The sequence below is a fragment of the Haemorhous mexicanus genome, chromosome 6 (assembly GCF_027477595.1).
Source record: "Haemorhous mexicanus isolate bHaeMex1 chromosome 6, bHaeMex1.pri, whole genome shotgun sequence".
Taxonomy (NCBI): Eukaryota; Metazoa; Chordata; class Aves; order Passeriformes; family Fringillidae; genus Haemorhous; species Haemorhous mexicanus.
The window spans coordinates 21,907,531-21,927,517 of NC_082346.1; the positions used below are offsets into that span (position 1 = coordinate 21,907,531).

Here is a 19,987-nt window from a genome sequence, read left to right on the forward strand (position 1 = left end):
GGCAACTTTTCCATGGTGGCTCCCTGTAGATCTCTGCAGGGCCCAGCTCGTCTCCCAGAAGCATGTCTGCAAAGCAGGAGTGGGTTTGGTACATACCTGATGTAACAGGCAGATGATGAACTTAGCAATTGAGAGAAAAGTGGGATAGTGCAATGAGAGAGAGACAAAAAGCAAACACAGGTCTAGGAATCTATTTAGCATTCAAACTATGTTTTAACATGGTTTTGAGGTAGTTTTTGGCCAAATAGTTTAAAACTGAAAATATTAGTAATGTAATAATTCAAGTACTCTGTATTAGGTTGTTTTCAAATGGCTTGAGCTGCATTTAGGGGGTAGGCTTTCTGCTCCAAAAGGAACAAATCCCTTATGTGAATCCTTGCATATTTTAAGGGCAAAATGATTTTTACAGTCATCCTGGTCCTCTGCATAATGTTTTGGACTGTCTCCCCCGGGCACTGGAGGACAGTGTCTTTGCTGAAGAGCATACTGGGTTGCCTGCTGTTGGTGCTGTTGATGCAGTGTTCTGAGCAGCTACAGATGCTACATGTCCAGTAAGTTAATGTGCTGATGTGCCCTTCATATAGTAAAAAAAATAAAAATCTCAGCTAACCTTGCAAGCTCTCTTGTTTACTGGAAAAGGCTGATAGGGAAAAAGGAAGGAGATACAAAGAGGAGCATTAAGTTGAAAAGGAAATAATTACCATGGATGAGATATGAAATCAAGGAAAGTATTTTCCTCCCTGTCATGGCCATTTATTTTTGCTAATCCATGTACATGCAGGCATAGGACATCATGGGAGATGACTAAACTCACATGGGAGAGCTCGATGCTGGCAGGCCAGGGGAAATGCTATCTGGGAAGACAGTAACTCACTTTTTAACCTTGGTAATTTTGTGAAAGATTTCAGGGCCAAACACTCACAAGTTCAGGATTACCTAGCAGAAAATTATATGTCAGCCATCTGTATGGTTTTGAGTGAAGATGAACAAGGCATGTAAGCTGAGTCAGAGACTACTGTTAACTTATCGCTTGTCTGACCTTAACTGCTCTCTAATTACAGTGTCTAGGTCCCGGGTGCTTTAGATAAATGCCTATAATAATATAATGCCTGTTAGAGGAGGACTGGCAGTGCTTTGTATGTAGACACATCAGGTGGAGAAGGGGAGTAAGGGCATTAAATCCTCTGAGACAGAGTGCAGGCAGGTCTGGTGCCTGCTGCCAGCTTCTCCTCCCTGCCCACTGCCTGGGGTGACACTGCTGTGGGGCCCAACAGGACTTGGGGAGCCACCCCAGCTCCTGTTCCCCCTCCTTGCACCCTTCCCCTCTCCTAGTGAATGCTGCCTCACAAGATAAAGCCTCAGATGGCCCAGGCATGGACAGGGGCACTTCACTGCTCCCATGACACATTGTTAGTGGGCTGTGGTAGTGCAGGGAGCAGGCAGCAGGCCACAAGGCTGTTTTCTTTGGCAGCAGGCTCCCCACATTATGGCACTCATAATGTATAAGCACAGTACGGCATCCAGCTGATGTGTGCCAGGCTGCTGTGCACTGCCAACCACAGCATGGATGGGGTGGCCTGGGAGACAGGGATGGAGCCTCTAATCTGTGAAATCCAGTCCCATCTGATGGTCCTTGGTGGCGCATGAATCCCTGGCAAGCTAACACCCAGCACCAGTCTAAGCTTCTCTTCTGGAAATGCTGTAGGGGAAGAAGCTCTGACAGGTACTTAGCCCATGCTAGAAAAACCAGAGCCTGGAGGCTTCCCAGAGCTTGTGCCCCAGGGTCTCTTTCGTTCCTTAGGGAAGGACTGGTCTCTGCCATGCTGGTAAGCTTTGGCTACCTGAGACCTCAAGCTGAACACTGCCTGAGTGCAGCAGGAAGGCAGCTGCCTGCCTCCCCAAAGACAGGGAGACTGTCTCATCACCATAGGCAAGTAGCCAGGTGCTGCACCACACTTGCAAGAATGTTTTTATAGCAGCCTTGTACAGAGGTCACAGTCATGGGCTGAGCACAGGGGCAGCACCCTGGGAAATTGTCATCCAAATGGGTAAAGAGCAGCAGAGAAACAACCACAACAAAATGCTGCTGTCTCCCAAAAGGGAACATGGATGGAATAGGATATCCTCTTAGTCAGCTCATACAACTCACACTGGAAATGGATAACAGCACCCCAGTACTCCACCAAGGCAAAGACTTTCTGGGCTAGTTTTAGAGTGTGAAATTATTTTTCCATTCCTCATATAAGTCTCCATTCTCTCTTCTGAATGCAGATTAAATTCAAAGATTTATTGTATATTTTTAATACCCCACCTTTTTTTTTTCCCTCAGGTGCCTGCTTTTGCATTTCTCAGTGATTCCCTACAGTGACATTCATGAAGACACACTGTTAAATAGGAATCAGAGATGCCATGAAGAATTCCCCACTATCACTGCCAAAAGGGAGCTGGAAGAGGTAAGAGTTAAGGGCAAGAAGTTCGTTTTAATCCTACATGCAGCAAGAAAGAATATTTTAAATGTCATTTTGCAATCTTTAGAGAGTATCTCTTTCCTGAAAGGATTTCTTGGGAGCTCTTAAGTGCCTTTGGTAAGTCTTTGCATTGCATTTAGGCCATACATCTCTGACATGGATGATCTGGGAAACTCTATCTCCTGCTTCAGAACAATAGGGCAGACTCTAAACCTTGGTTTAACTATTTATCTTCTGTTTGGGACAGGATTGATGCAAGATCTGTAATGATATGCCAGACAAAATTGTCTTGACCTGGAGATATTAGATTGCTTGATGTTAATAGCTGTTTCTTAGCATTGCTGTTGTCTGGTTTCCTGTTTACTTACCATTTGCTTTAAAGTATCTTAACAGACCTGATGTGGTATCAATTCATTAAGTCCTTCTTCCTCTGCACAGAACAGAAGAAATTTGTGTCCTCCTGACTTAGTGATGAAGACAGGAAATTTGCCATGAGAGGCTTATGCTATTGCTATGATCTGTCTCAGTCTTGAAGGAATACAACTTGTATTTCTCTTTCAGAGTCTCAAACTCTCCTTGCCATAGGATTCTCCTGATTAGTTTTTCTTTACTTATCCATTTTCTATGCTTTACAATCTTCACAAACTGTATATAACAAAAACTTATACTCAAATGTATTTCCAAGCTGCAGCTTTCTTTTTTCATCTTCCGTGCAGAAATTAGAGTATGGACAGCTGTCTTTTAAATGACACCTCTCAGATTGTTTCAGGCCAGCTTAATCTGACTTGCTAAATTTCAGTGTGAGTCAAAATTCAGCCATTAGAAAGGTCAAGCTTGGAAATAACTGATTGACTCAAAAATAAAGTTTTGAAAAGAGGGCTAATAAAGACAAATCCCACTTTCATGCTATCCCAAATCCCACTAGCATGCTATTTGATGCAGCTAGTTCAGACACCAGCATTTCAAACAGTTCTGCTCAGGCCAGACTTCTGCTAAAATCTGCAAGCTCAGGGAAGCACTCCCTGTGAGTAACACTAAATTTTTACTAGCTAACCCAAAGGAATGCCTGTACAGTGCTCTAGTCAATCCTGAATGGCTTCTAACAATACATGGAATAAACACTTAGCTGCTACCAAATAAATCAATCACCCCTCTGGCCATCTAAGTGCAGGACAATCCTATGCTTAGGATTTGTGCAACATCTCATGCAAAATTGTAAGTGTAACACAAAGAGTAATGAAGCTATTTCATGGGCATTACCCCTAGCTTCTAAAAAATGAACCTATTGACTTCGGGTCATTTTGTTTTCAGATCCAGATTTGCACTGGTTTTATATGAAATTTCAAACCAGTGAAAGCTTTATTTTTTTTTCAGTTTAAGTCTGATGCACACCTATGAGACACTTGGGTCAGCAGATTAAGATTCACCTGGGTCCAAGCAAGGAGGTTCTCAGATATCTAAGTACGTGCTGCTGAGTGGGGAAACCCAAACCTTCTCCTCAACAGTTTCTTTCCTTTCTGCACAATCCCTGTTGTTATGCAGCCACATGTGGAGAAACACGGATCACTCCTGTATTCTGCTACATCCTCTCCTACAGCTTCTGTTGGACTGGTACCTTTCTTCCAGCTTCTGTGCTGAGGTTTGATGGTAAGCCTACATGATAGAAACGGTTTCCCTGATAGTGATTCTGTGGTGTTTCCATGGGGCTCTTTCCATGAAGTCTGTCACTGTCCCATGAAGTCAGCAGGATGGACCTTTACTGGAGATCTTGCCATCCCCCTGCGTAACGTGAGCTTCATGTTACCACATGTGGATGCGTGGCTTTGCATAGTGCTCTGTTAATTCTGGCTGGAGTATGAGAAAAGATGTTGTTTCCAGCCTCTCCTCGTCAGTGAGGCTGGAAACATTTCATAAACATAACTGTCCTTTACTGTAACTCAAACCTGCTCTTTCTGCTGGACAGAGAAAGAGAGGAGAGGTTTTTTTGCTGGGGGAGTCCTGCTGGCCAATGCTGTACCAGTGGGAATTGCTGACTGGAGAGTTTCAGGTGAGACTGGAGTTGCTAGGGCTTGAATTCCCACTCTGGTTTGTGGCAAAGTCATTCCTTTCGTTCTTGGCCCTGCTGACGTTGCAAGTAGCTCCTGGACCTGAAAAGTCTTTTGTGATTCTGGCAGGTGAAGCAAATACCAATGGATGCATAAGAGAGGTCACTTTGGATTTCCATACAGACAGGTTTTCTTTTTTTTTTTTCCTTTCTTTAATGAGATTTCAGGAGAGGGTGAGGGAAGGTGGGTGATAGAACATTATGATGTAGCTTGTAATTGCTTATACAGCTTTATAACCTACCTGTATTAAAAGAGTGTGATGGAGAAAAGGCAAGGGGCTGACTGCTCACTGTAGAGTTGTGGGAAAGGGCAGGGATGCATGCAGGGGTAGAAAAGGGCCCTTCTGACATTGCATGCATAATCTAATCTAGGCCATAATAATTTCCTACTGGCTCAGCATCAGTCACATTGTTAGCCTAATGCTGAAATTAGATCTTGTCTGTCACTGACATTTGTTTTCCTATCTGCACCCACTCTGTACTGCAGTACTTCCTGGCTCAATTCATGTGGGACCAACAATCCCAGTTATGTCGATCCAGACATAGCAGAAAGCTTTTACTGAGCACTCCCTGCAGACAAGGCAAACCTTCAAAGTGAGTGTTTCAATATGCCATTGCTCTCTTGTGTAAAATTAGATCAACTCCCCATTACAACCTGGGGTCTTAGTCCCATCCAACACTCTGCACTGGTTGCAAACAAACAATCAATAATAAAAATATCATAGAATCATATCCCTTATTGCCCTGGGTTTGGCTGGAATAGAGTTAATTTTCTTCAGAGTAGCTGGCATGGGGCTATGTTTGGATTTGTGGTGGAAACAGTGCTGACAACACAGGGATGTTTTCCTTGCTGGTGAGCAGTGTTTACAGGGAGCCCAGGCCTTTTCTGCTCCTCGTGCATCCAACTAGTGAGGAGTCTGGGGGGGGCACAAGAAGCCTTGAGGGGACACATCCAGAACATCTGACCCCAGCTGACCACAGGGATGTTCCAGACCACTGGACCTCACACTCAGCACATCAAGCTGGAGAAGCAGAAGGAAGGGAGTACAGTCAGAGTGATGGTGTTCGTCTTCCCAAGTCACTGTTATGTGTGACAGAGCCCTGCTTTCCTGGGGATAGCTGAACAGCTGCCCATGGAAAGTGGTGAATGAATTCCTTGTTTTGCTTTGCTTGCGTGCATGGCTTTTTCTTTACACATAGAACTTTATCTCAACACAGAAATTTTCTCACTTTTACCCTTCTGATTGTCTCCCCCACCCACCAAGGGAGAGTGAGTGAGTAAGTGAGTGAGTGAGTGAGCGAGTGGCGGCGTGGGGCTGAGCTGCTGGCTGAGGTTAAACCACAACACATGCCTAAATCCATACCATACCAGTGTCTATGCTGTGTGCAGTCAAGCTGAGATGACTGAGCAGGTGGGGCACAGTCTTCCTCTTCCTCTAAAGGTTCCTCTCTAGCAAAGAGAGATGCAGTGTTTCTGGCTCCTGCATCAGACCTTGGGTCACACAAGTTTGTGCTGTGATCTTGTATATTAAACACAATTTAGCCACTACATTTCTCAGTTAGGAAGAATCCAAGTGTTCAGAAGCAGTGGCAAGGAAATGGAAGATGCACTTTCTTCAAACCAGGGCTGCTATCACCACCACACTGAGAATGCTTCAGATACTGAACTTCTCCTTTTTCCCGAAAAGAGAATGGACACAAAATTATATTTCATTAAGGGGTTCTTGCAATAACCAGTGAATTTTTCATCCTTCAGAAAATTAGAGAAACCTGGACAAATTCCTGTGTGGGTGATAAATTTCTGCTGAGTCTCCTCTGCTGAGACTCCTAGGGTGCAAACTTCTTTCTCTACTCACTACTGATGATTGTACCTCAGGGGTGGGAGAAGGGATCTGAGCCCCAGTTTAAGCACCCTCTCTTGCCCCAGGAGGGCTGCAGTTCACAGGGTGCTGGCTCTGCATCTGTATAAGCTCCTGACATTTCCAGGGCAGTTGTTTCCACTGGAGCCAGACATTGTGGGCTTCTTTCACATTTAATTGAGAGAACGAGGCATTTCTGGGGATTTAGCTCATCCTGAAGCAGACATTTAAAAAGCCAGATTAACCCTAGAAATGCTTAAGAGGACTTTATTCATGAAGAGCTTGAGGAACATTAGCCATTGAAAAGACTGAATATTGGACAAAATCCAAATTTCAGATTGTCATTTAAAAATCAAACCTTTTAAACACACATTTTAGTGTAAAAACCCATTTAATTTACCCTTGTTAGCAAACATAGAATTACTTAATTCACAGTATTTCAAATACCAGCCATGTTCCCAGTAGGAACTGCAAACACCATGTAAGTTATCTTGTTGCCTTGTATTTCAGGAGAGCTTTGAAGAGATAAGATGCGTTCATTCCTTCACTTCTTACCTTATCACAAAGTAATTTTGTGGTCAAGAACATTTTAAAGGACTGATTTAGAACCTCAGGGTTCAATTCCAAAAGAATTAATTTAAGATCTGGCACTCAGAAAATTCAGTTTTAGCTTAGGGGTTATTTTCCTATGAAGTTTTTAGAATCCTGGCTACTCCACTGCCTCCCACCTTGTGTGTTTAATTACTTGCCTGCTTCTGGTTACCTTCCCTCTGCCCTGTATACAAAGGTATCAGTGTGAGATAGATAGCACCAAATGTTTTGTAAAAATATTTAGAAAAAGATTCCCACATATATACTTAAAAGGCAGCTTTCACAATGTGATTCTTTCATGACCTGGAGCAAAAGAAAGGCACTCTACTTCTAAAATAGACATTAAACCAGAGGCAGGGCTTAAACTTTCAGACATTCAGGTGACACAGACACCATAGGAGGAGTAACTTTTTATGTTAGCAGGGGATTTACATGCATAATGTAGTTTTAGGTCATTTTGCTGAAAATTTTCATTATCTAGACAAATCAATTTGATTTTTTTATTTATTTGTTAGATTCTCTTTAAGGGACAGCTAGAGCTAAACTGCTAGGAGATATGCATTGATCTATTCATTTATTGATTAACTACTTTACTTCCAAATAATCCCCCTTGTTTACTTATCTTCATCTACTTTAGATTCTGGAAGCAGCCTGGAAATTTCACACACTGCCCATTACCTCAATGGAAAGTATTGATATGCTGATTGTCCAAGAGGTGATTGGAAGACTTAGTAACAGCATAATCATCTTGCTGTTCTACATGCTCTTTATGAATACTTCCTTCGAAATCATTGACTGAAAATATTGACATGTTAGGTAATGACTAAAACAAACATTTTGAATTGAACTCACCCATTTCCCCCTCAAATGCAATGGATCCCTCCAGAAAACACAAGTACTCAGAAGATAAAGTAAAATAAAACTGTGACCTGAGCAGGGGAGAGGTGGGAGGTGAGGAGCTTGTAAACAAGAACTCTGTGTGGCTTTGTAGCTAGAGAACTGTAACTACAGAGCTTCCTAACTGATCTCCATATTTATAAATAGGTGTCTTGATTTGACTGCAGACACTAGCCAAATCCCACACAGCCACTCAGTCCCTTCCCTCCAGTGGGATGGGGGAAAGAATCAGAAGAGTAAACGTGGGAAAACTCATGGGTTGAGATAAAGACAGTTCAATAGGGAAAGCAAAAGCCACACACATGAGCAAAGCAAAACAAGGTTTTTATTCATCACTTCCTAGGAGAAGGCAGGAGTTCAGCCATCCCCAGGAGAGCAGGGCCCCATCACATGTAATGGTGACTTGAGAAGACAAATGCCATCACTCTGAGTGTCACCCTTCCATCGTCCCCAGCATTTTATGCTCGGCATGATGTCATATGGTCTGGGCTACCCTGTGTCAGCTGGAGTCAGCTGTTCCACATGAGCAACCTCAGCTTACTTGATGGTGGGGCAATGCACTAAGCAGAAAAGGCCTTGACACTGTGCAAGGACTGCTCAGAAATAATAAAAACATCTCTCTATTATTAATGTTTTCAGTGCAAATCCAAGACATAGACCCATGCTAGCACTGTGAAGAAAATCACCTCCGCCTCATCCAAAACCAGCACAACAGGTAAAATAGAAAGGATGCAATAGTTTGGAAAGTGTTTTTATTTTGCAATTGATTCTGCTAGTGTAGCCCCCTTGACACTCCACATAATAGGATTAAAAGATAAAACAGGTATCAGAACTTTCCACTAGCATTTCAGATTTTGAATACTGTCCTTTGTATCAGACTAGCTGGAACTGGGAATTTACTTGGCCTGGGCAAGCAATGTGGAATGGACAGACTGGAGCTGGCAAGTATGGGGCTGTGTGTGTTTGTGGGTGGGTGGCTGGAAGAGGGAAAACTGCTCTGAAAATGACCCAGCTGAAATTTAACATAGCTCAGAGTAAAATAAGGATGAGGAGAAACAGCTGTATGCCACCCAAGTGATAAAAATTAGGAGTGGTATCCTGTACCTTTTTGTGATATCAGGGAACACAGAGACATCACCCAGTAATACTCCCAAGTTGCCATCACAGTAGGAAGAGTTGTGAGCTAAGCAAGCCCCTTGCCTGCTGTCAGGAAATGCTGTTACTGCCAAGGCATTCCAGCCCCCTACAATGGCAGCATGGGATAGCTCAAGAATAAAAGCGTTGCACTATCAGTCCTGCGCTGCCCAGATTATGGACAAATTGATCTCACAAGACTTTTCATCTCTGGTTTCTGAGTCCCAAACAGGGAGTATTGTTAGAGCTGCAGCTCAGGCCAAACAGGAGCTGCACAGCAGAGGGCCCTTTGCAGACTGTGTAAAGAAAGAAATGAAAATGAATGGGCCAAAGTTTTGGGACCTCCCTCTTTCATAGCACTAGAGCAGAAAAGCCAGTGGCTGTTGAGAGCTACGAGTCTCTAACTTGCTGAGCCCAGAACCTGGCAGGAGAGGAGGAAGAGGGTTCCACACTTAAGATATAGTTCATATAGATGTTCATACTAGCAGAACATCACAGATTTGGTCCATCATAACATACTCTTTCTGGAGGCTCATTAAAACTCTTTTGTGTACACAAACTATGGAGTAGCTCACATCTCTGGAGATCAGTCCTAGAATTAACCATGCCTGAGGAAGCAGTGAGGAGTGTGCTCCTGAGAGCACAGAGGCAGGCCAAGGAAGTTGGGTGGATCCCTGAATCCAAGCCTGGTACTGCTGGAGCTCAAGGGAAGATGCATGAGTTTGCCCAGGTGCTTCCTGTCACTGCAGGCTCTGGAGCCCATGGTATGCAGGGGGCAGGAGAGGCTTGTCTCACTCTTTGAGCTCCATCCTAGTTCAATTTGCTTTCTTTGAGAAGGCTGCCAATGTATTTGCACATGTCCGAGAACTGTCCCTTGCTTTTGGTTTGATCCTTATGTTTTAAACTGGCACAGTGATGAGGACCACACCAATGCAAACAGTTACTAGCCCTTCACATATCAAGATGAGAGAACCAAATGAGTTATTTCAGGGAATCTGAATGCCTGGTATGACTCCTCCTTTAAAAACTAATCTCCAACCCTGTTTTGCAGAGAGAATATTGCTTCAACAGGCAGGAGAACTAGAGATCAGAACATTACAAAGCCAAAATGAAGATGAATTCTCATGGATAGATGGATATAGGCTGAAATATAGCTGTTTAACTTAATAGATGTTAATGCTGATGACAACTTCATAAATATATTTTGATCTACATTTATCATTTTGCTGCAGTGTGTTAAAAATTTGATTATTATTATATTGAATCCTTCAAAAAGCTGTTGCTAATCACAGCTCCAAACTCCCAGGCTTGCTAAGTGGCAGTTCTGTCACATACAAAATATTGCAATACATTATAACAAATTTTTATCCTTAATTACAACAGTTCTGACTTTTTGTCATTATCAATCCTGTCACTGAGCATGACACATATAAACTACTAGCATTAATTTTGTTCAGAGTTCTATTTACAGATTGAAGTCAGCAAATTTAGATTGTACCTAGAGAGATTATTGCATTTTGCTCTTTTGCCTCAAACCAATGTCAGCTCCCTAAAAAAATCAACTTCTACCTTATAAGAATGATTGTGAAAATAAATATGGGTTGTATACTGAGCTGATTAGAAACAAGAAATGAAAAATTTGAGCTTCAGCTTACAACATGCTGAGAATTGGTACTTCCTAGAGAGGTCAGGTTCTCTTGGGGATGCAGATCCTCTGCAATATACTTAGGAATAACCATTTGTCCCTCTAGGGCTGGCAGGTCTGCCAATGTGAGTTGTTGGAGACACTCCATGACCTGCAAAACCTAAAAAAGAACAATTTTATACTCAGGCTTGCTGCCGCCACATCTGGAACACTGGGTCAAATCTGGGCTCCTCAGTACAAGAGGGCCATGGAGCTCCTTGAGCAGGTCCAGTGGAGGGCTACAAGGATGTTCTGGGGACTGGAGCATCTCTCTTACAAGGGTGGGAGGAGGGAACTGGGCCTGTTCAGCCTGTAGAAGGCTGAGAGGGTATTTCCTCAATGGACCCATGTATCTCAAGGGGGTTGCCAAGAGAATGGAGCCAGGCTTTCCTTGCTGGCTCCAAGCATTAGGATGAGAGGCAACAGGTAGAATCCAATGCACTGCAAGTTCCACCTGAATATATGTAAGAATCTTACTGTGTGGGTGTCTGAGTACTGGAACAGATTTCCCAGAGAAGCTCTAGAGTCTCTCTCATGGCAGATACTCAAAAGCTGTCTGGACACAACCCTAAGTGATGTATTCTAGGAAAATCCAACTTGAGCAGAGAATTTGGACCATATGGTCCCACCAGCAGTCTTTTTTAACCTTACCCACATTGTGATTCTGTAATTCTGTGATCTTGTAGGAATACCAATGAATCTTCTGTGATAAGCTTGTTTGAAGAAAATTTGCCTTTCTAGCCTTTAACCACAGTGCACACAGCTAAAAGATGTGGCTTTCTCGTAATGGATCCTATGACAACTTGTCATTACTTCAGCATAATTTACTATGAAGCTAATCTCCTTTTCAGAGTATATTCCCTGTTTTTCCTCATTATAGGCTGGTATCCTGCATTACTGGTAGCCATTCAGAATCTAGTCACATTCTGAGCAACCTGAAATTATTTATTTATCCTTTATGTTTGTGGTGTAGACGGCTGGTAGTTTCATCGAGAGTCAAAGCATGGGTTGACAAGAGTGACTTGCTTGCGGGCACACAAACTCTGCAGCAGAGCTGGGATCACATCTTGCTTTGAGAGACAAACCCAGAAATCTCCCCAGGTGAGAGGGGAGAAGGCAGTTCATGTAGGGATAGAGAATCAGTGTGTGTATTGGTGACCTGAGGCCTGTGGTCCTATTCACTTACACATACTCAGACTGTTTGTTGGCTAATCTAGCTGGAAGTTCACTAGTGTTCACACATATCCCCTCAGAAGTGATAGTGCACCTACCTGTAAGTTAGCTAGAAAGAGGATTTAATTAGAATATAAGATAGGCTGTGGTGATCAAACAAAGGGCTCAGCTAGATCTGGCCAGCACTTTGCATCCCCTTTTTCCTTTATTTTCCCACATTTTTTCCTCCTCAACCCACCTCATAGATTTCCTTCTTCCTTCCTGTGTTCTTTGCCCTAAACATTGCACAGCAAATCTTGCAGGTCCCCAAAATTCTGTTCCCATTGCACCCCTTCGTGAGTCCTATACCATAGGCAATAATCACCTTTAGTTTGCAAGGCATCTGGGAGACAGTTTCTTGGCAGAATTCACACCAGCTGCCAAGGTTTAATCAGTTTTCTCTGATGTTCTTGGGAGCAGCCAGTGTTGTCCGGTCCATTTTCCCTGACAAAGTTACTGAGGTTTCTCTGCCTGTCTTTGTTCTCCCTGCATGTTTGTGTTAACAGGGATTACACTTTTAGTCACACAGTCCAACATCTAAAAGGTAATGAGGAATCACACTGGACCTTTTATTCTCTGCTGGCTAAGAAACCAAGGTCTACAAAATGCTTTTACAGATGAAGAGCTTCCCACTTAATCTCTCGGCAAACTAGAAGATCCTGCTTTTTGGAAACTGCTAAGGAGGCTCCCATCCCCCTTGCTTTGCCTCTGAACCCCAATTGCTGCATGTAGTCAGGGTGAGTTGGCAGAAGCCCACCAGGTGGTGAGATGGTCACACTGGGGTGTCACACTCAGACCCCAGGAAGGAAGAGCGGCAGCTGGAGATCTGTGCCCTGGCAGGCAGAGGAAATTCCCAGAGCCACATCCCTCAGGAGTCAGAAACCACTCCTCCTTCTCAGACCCCCTTCTGGAACTAGTTCCCAAGCTGACTTCTATGTGGGAATTAGCTATCAGTGGTTAAAATACCACTTGGGAAGCTACATCTAAGTATTCAAATAAAAGCCTTATTTTAAATAAAAAATTAAATTCATCTTTCCAAATGCTGTGAAACCCTTATCAGTAAATCTCCACAAGCTACTCAGAGTATGTTAAACACGAATTGTAAGAATCCCGCTTGAAACATTATTATTGTGCAGATCAGCTGAGAACAGTTTTAGAAATCATTTGGCAGCTTCTTACTGCTATAAACTGGCTTTAATTCTTAGCTAAAATACCTTCTGCACTAAGCCTTCCTCTTCAGCTCTTAAATAAATGCTGCAAGCTTTTTAGAGAGTCAAACTTTATTCTATACACATGCAGATCTACTTATGTACTTGACACTCACACAGGGGAATACTTTACAACCAAAAGGTACCACTTAATGAACCACTCATGATTTTTGCATGAAAGCAGAATGGCACACAGTAATGTGGGTTTCTTCCTGGTCATCATGTACTGAAAAATGTTGTTCCTTAAAACAAGGTCCACTCCTGCTCCCACTGAAACCAAGTAGGGTCAGGATTGGGCCCCTAGATTGAAAACGCAATATAAATTCCCCAAATGCTGTGTCTCAGGGCTTTACTAGGATAGTAAACCCCACGAGCTGGCTCTGATTTCCCTTTGTACTTGGCACTTCCCCTTCTACAGGGCACTGGTGAGGCCAAACTTCGAGTACTGTGTCCAGTTCTGGGCCTCTCAATTCAGGAAGGACATTGAGGTGCTGGAGTGTGTCCAGAGAAGGGCAACAGGGGTGGGGAAGGGTCTGGAGCACAAGTCCTGTGAGGAGTGGCTGAGAGAGCTGCGATTGTTTAGCCTGGAGAAAAAGAGGCTCAGGGGTGACCTTAGCACTCTCTTCAACTGCCTGAGAGGAGGCTGGAGCCAGTGGGGGTTGGCCTCTTCTCCCAGTAAGCCAGTAAAAGGATGAGAGGACTTAAACTGAGCCAAGGGAGGTTTAAGTTGGATAGTAGGAGGAATTTCTTGACAGGAAGAGTGATTAGATATTGAAATGAACTGCTCAGGGAGGTGCTGGAGTCACTGTCCCTGGAAGTGTTTAAGAAAAGACTGTACATGGCACTCAGTGCCAAGGTCTAGTTGATAAGGTGTTGTTTGGTCACAAATTGGACTTGATGATCTCAGAAGGCTTTTCCAATGTGATTCTGACTATCTGGCTATGGAAATACCTCATCTTCTAGTTAGGGAATAAAGTTTAGAGGAGCATGCATGAGAAGATATAAGGGGAGGCTTTTTGAAAGCAATAAACCCCTTGGTCGTTGCAGAAGGTGGTGAGCAAGCACCTATGCCCCTGCACATCTGCAGGGTTTCAGCTTTGACCCAAACTCTTCCAGGTGTTCCTAAAGGGTTCCTGCCCGCCGCTGCACGGCAAGCGGAGAGTTTGCTGTAAGACACGGTAATGCCACCGCAACCCGGCCTTCAAAACTGCCCGGCGGTGTCTCTTGGGTAGCAGAGGCGAGGGAGACGAGGCGGCCCTTGAGCCCCGCGGGCCGGGGCGGCGGCAGCCGCGGGTGGGCACGACCGCCCAGCGGGGCGGGGCGGCGGCGGCGGCACCACCCCCGGGCCCTCCCCCGGGCCGGCCCCCGCACCGCCGCTCCCCGCCGCAGGCTCCGTCGGGCCGGACTGGCGGAGCAGCCCCGAAGTTTGCGGGGCGGCCGGCGCGGGGCCATGTGGCTGCTGTGGTTGCTGCTGGGCTCGGCGGGTGAGTGCGGGCGGGGGCGGTGCCCCGGGGCGCTGCCCGGGAGCGAGGGGGCGGCTCCGCTCGGCGGGGGAGGGCGCCGGGGCCTCCTCGGCGCCCCCGCCTCCCTGAGCGGCTCGTGGAGGGCCGGGGGCGTCGCCGGCCGCCTCTCCCCGGGCTGCTCTCGCCGCGCTCCCCTCCCCTGCCCGGGCGGGCCGGGATGCCCACGGCGGGGGTGCGGCGTGTGCGTTTCGGCCCCTCCGCCCCTCGGAGCGTGCTCGGGGTGGTCCCGGCCCCAGCGGGGGTGAGCGGGGCTGGCGTGGGGCGAGGCGCGTGGAGCAGGCAGCGGGGCCGGGCCGGCTTTGGGGTCGGGCGCCCTTGGGCCGAACCGGGCGTCGAAGTCGCCGCCAGGCTGAAGGGCTCCGCTGGTACATCCCGGAGCGGGCCCCCTTCTCCTTTACGAGGCCGCCTCGGGGCGAGGGAGGCCGTGGCGGGTGCGGGCGACCCTGCGGCGGTGGGCCCGCGACGGGATATGGCCAAGTGAAGGGCTCGGGTCCTGCCTGGCTTTACTTGGGGTGCGGAAAGGGGATTTCATACTTCTTGCTCATAGTCTTCTATATAAAAACTCTTTCTCCCAGCACGGTCGGCATATGCCTGTCAAAATTGGCGAGTTGATGATGTTTTGTGCAGCTTTGCTGCAGGTGTGAATTATTTCTGCAACATGATCTTAGCGGGCACTTTTCCAGACAGTGTAAGTAGCCTGGCTGCATGCTGCTGTGTCTGTTTCCGAATCACGCCTTGGCGATGAAGTGATGGCACACAGTGTGTAAAACTCAGATTATCAAGCTCAAATTATTCTCTTTTCTTGTCTTTTAAGACTATTTGTTGTCATTAAGAACTCGTAAGTTTCACAGCTTCTATGGTAAAAGTTCGAGTTTGGTGTAGATGGGTAGGAAGGAGGAGAAGAGTTACAGGACTTGCACTGTTTTGAAATTAGTCATCTGCGAACTTTGTGACATTCATAAGTCTTTGCAGGTTTAGGTGTCTTTGCAAAACTATTTCTGCCGTTCCATTTATGGGATGCTTCGGATGAAGCTCAGGTTTGTTTACCTGGGTTGTGTTGCCTTCTTCCTTATTAATTTCCATTCTACTACTGCCAAAATTTCATCTAATTATTCACAGCAAGTTAGATGTTTCCATGTGTTGAATATATTTGCTTGTAATACCACCCTTAGATTAACATGGAGGGATCCCATCTACGAGATACTGATCTTTACATCTGAAGGTTTCCCAGCCACCCACACCCCATATTCGTGCTCCTCCTTGGCTTGGGGGCAGTGACCTGTTTCTTGTGTGGAAGTTGGTACTTCAACTTTTTGACTACTGGCTGTGGTTCTTGCACAACATTCTTGCTGTTACTTAACCAGAGACTCTGGCTTACTTTGGGGCAGATTCAAAGAAATTTCTGAAACTTTTTTTTTTCATGTGTTCTGTTTTTCTTTTGAATAATAAAGTAGGGGGTCTTCAGGGATTTGTTTTTTAGATGCTGCTTCCTCGGTATATTTTGGCACCCCTGCAAGCTTCCCACAGGGAGCATAAGTTTGTTTCTGCCTGGCCTTCACTCTGTTTTGAATTTTACTTCTGGTAACTCCTGATATAAAATATTATAAAATACTTCTTTTCCTGTTGAATCTTTTTTGGGTACAGATGGGAAACTTTGAAACCCTAGGGATGAATCTCAAGTTAACAGAAGATAAACAGTGTATTGTGTCCCTGTCTAAACAGTTGTTCTGCTAGCGTGCAGAAGTAACTGTTGGCTTGCTTTGGCAGTGAATCTTTGCAAGGCAAAGTTGATATTTTATTATTGTCTTTATTCATAATATTGTACTTGTATCAAATAGTGCTTTTCATCCTGAAAGAGCCTATCTGCCTGGGAAAGGTTTTATTTTGTTATGATACTCGAGTTTGAATTTATACCGGGCTTGTTAATTTCAGTTGGTAACTAACTGGTAATTGATCAGAAAGAGACTATGGATCTTAAGTTTCAGCCTCTGTTCCCTGCACAGGAGCTTCCTGGTTACCTTCCTTTCCTCTTCTAGTCCCCGTCTCATTTCAAGTCTCATCAAGCTCACATACCATGCACCCAGTTTCTTTCATCTCTCATGCTCTTGCCAGTATAAGCAGGTCGGGCTCAGCTCCGATCCCCTCCTGCTGCCCTGTACATGTCATAGTGTGACCCAGTTTCCAGCACTTTGCTTTGGCTCAGTGTCAGCCCAGGAGTTCCTGGATGTAGGTTAGGTCCTGCAAGGATTCCTGTTTCCATCTCAGACTGTAACAACATTATCCGGTTAAGTTAATATAGAAGAAGGTCTGTTAGTTAGAAAACAGACATCTATGTTTATCTTCTGCTGCTTGCATGAAGTAATGGAAGCTGATCTACACACAGTTACAGTGAGTTTTGGAAAGGATTGTTTCAGAAAACTGCAAGTACACTACAGCTGAAAAACCAATAAAATGTAAACAATCCCTGACAGAAAAATGAGTTCTGTAATCCTGACTGCCACTGTACTGTGTATTCAAGACAATATTTTTTTAAATTTAAAGAAAGCTAAATCCTACTGAACATGTTTTGAACATAGATTTATGTATTTTTTCTTCAACCTGTATATCATCCATTAAGAAGAGAAATGGCAGGAATCACATACATTCAAGTAAATTAACTACTTTTACAAAGTGAGTGAAGAAGGGACACTGTTTTTTCTGACAGTTACAGACCTTTCTGTTTTAACTGAAGAAGGTTTTACAATGTTAATCTTTAACTGACTGGAGAACCAAAATGCAATGCAGAGCTGGGATTTCTAAGTATCATCCCCAGGTGTCACAGTTCAATATAGGGGCCTTTCTGATATATTACTCAAATATATAATGTAGATATTATGCCTCTTGAAATATCAGCTTGCTCTCTATTAAGGGGAGGCTTCTGTGTCTAATTCCCTCCTGTATTTTGGTCTAAGATTGTTAGAATCAGGACCTATTCTACAGACAGCATAAACAAGAAGGGCCACATGTGTGCTTTTGTTACATTTTCCAACTTCACCTCAAAATCTTGCAAAAAACCAGAACATCCCTAAAATCAAGCAGCTAGGTAGGAGTTATTTGAAGAGTCATGTTACCACATTAGTCTGCATTGTGGAATATCTGCTAACTTAAAACTTCCAGATGGTGTTAAGGAAATAGCCATTGTTTCCTTACGTGGGTCTTCATTTGTACTGACATTCAGAGGTGGTGCTAATAGTAACATTTCTTTGTTGAAAACCTTAGTACTATGTGGCAGGAGTAATCAGCAATGCTGAGTAGTGGTCTCCACTGTTAGATAAGCAGAGAGAAAAAAGCCGCTGTCTACTTGAAGACTCATGTCTGTATTGTATATTCAGTAGGTCTGTTTTGTGTTTTTCAGGCAGTCCTCTTAAAAACTCTTAAACTGAGTCTAGTGCTTCATAACCAGTGTTTGTCTTTCTTGGTCCGTAAGCCAGCTGTGAGCGTGGGTAGCGCATCAATGTGGGAGAGATGGAAAGTCAAGAAACTTCCAGCTTGGATAGTAATAAACAACAAGCACTGGATATTTGCTGAGATGTGAGTCTGCCAGTGATCATAATGAGAGCAGCTAGGGGTACTCACTCCAATGCAAAGCTCCCCAGCCGTGCTGAGGAGAATGTGGGATTTGTCACAGGAGCCTGTGCCCACACACAAGTTGTCTTGAATCAGTTTCTGGTTATTCGACATTTGATGTTTGAGGCTGTTGTCAGACTTTACTCTTGCAAGTACATTTTTTGTGCAGGGACTGAAATAAGCAGAGGATGATTTGGGGGAGATGTGTCCTTGGCTGGATTTAAACAGATTTCTCTTACTCACTGAATGTGGGGAGTTGCAGAGCCCAGGAGCTTCCAGCCATCCCATCTCGCCTGGCATAATCACTGCAAAGAGTCTGCAGTTGCCAGGTTGAGAGGGAGGAAGCATGACTGCAATGTTGCAGTCACATGTTGTGATAGGAAGCGGAGATTGCTATAAAGAAAATTGGTAGTAAAAATGCACCTTTTGTACAAATGTGAAATAAAGTGTTACAAGCATGCAGTCAGTCTATAGTGCCTGATACATTGAGACCAGCAAGCTCCATACCTCTTTATAGAAAAAAGTTTCCTGGTGATACTATAATATTTTTATTGTGACAATAGGAACCTGCAGCCTGCTTTCATTCTTATGCTGATTATCTGCTGGGTGAGGAATAAAATGGCTCTCTTTGCTGTAAATCTGGTAGGCTTTTACAGGGATATGTTGATTTGTTAGGTAGCACTGATGAATTGAGCTGAGATTCAAGCATCTCTGTGTTTCAGGGCAATGTGGGAAGGCCTAATTAAAAATTAATTTGTCACCCGGAGAAAGAATTTGTTTTGGTATTTGTGTTATTTATGTTTTTTAAATTTTAATTTATTTTTCCAAACTGGTATATTTTACCAGAGTATTGTCTGTCATATGTCCTGTTCTGTGGTTACTCTCTCTGTCCATGTGAGCAGAAATGCAATAATGGAGTAGGCCTGAAAAATCTGTAGCATGAGATCTGCTGTGATGGTAGCAGTGCTCTCCATTTCAGTGTCTTGTCTGTTGTAGAAGGTGATGAGTTTGATGAATTGCTAGAAAGCCTGGTAGGCTGTTCAGTTGTTCTGCTTGCTGCTGACTGGGGCTGTGGATATTCTACCTTTGGTACAAGGCACTCTGTGATAATTATTTCAACTGGTATTTTCAGGGTCTGACAGGATTTGAAAACAGCTTCATTATCAGCTGGCAGGTGTTGAAGATGAGGAAGGAGAAACATCTTGGGTCTCAATACTTGGGTTTTGGCATTTTTGTTTTTTCAAGTATTAAAACAACTCTTCCGTCCTGGCAGGACCTCATAATGGGCTTATATCTAAGATGAATGGAATATTTCAAGTGAAAACAGTTTTAATTATGTATTTTAAGGTAGCTCTCAAGTGAAACATAGAATGACAGATTGCCCTTTGCTTAAAGTGTAAATGGATCATGGCTGAAGGTAACTGTATAGTCAGCCATTAGGATAATCAGTTTATCATACATTTACTGACTGCTAGAGAATTTTTGAGGAGGAGCTCATATATATTAAGAAACAAACAAAAAAAACCAACAACAAAATTGAAAATTAAATAGCTTAAGAAAAACAAGCAAACAAAACACCATGGCAGAAAGCATTTGTCTAAATTAGTTACCTCTGATAGAGAAACTTTAGATTTACATGATCAATGGGGTTTTGCGTTTGCAAGGACTGTGTGTGTGTCCAGATTATTTGACATGTAGAAT

General features: G+C 44.0%; 1 protein-coding gene across 2 annotated transcripts in view; it reads left to right on the forward strand.

The window, feature by feature from the left end:
- The first annotated feature begins 14,526 nt into the window (after nt 1-14,526).
- Nucleotides 14,527-19,987, forward strand: part of LDLRAD3 (low density lipoprotein receptor class A domain containing 3) — a 107,616-nt gene continuing 102,155 nt past the window's right edge. For both annotated transcript variants that reach the window (XM_059849252.1, XM_059849253.1), the window contains exon 1: nt 14,527-14,641. In XM_059849252.1, coding sequence (XP_059705235.1) covers nt 14,608-14,641 — 34 coding nt within the window. In that variant the 5' untranslated portion in view covers nt 14,527-14,607. The remainder of the gene's footprint in view (nt 14,642-19,987) is intronic.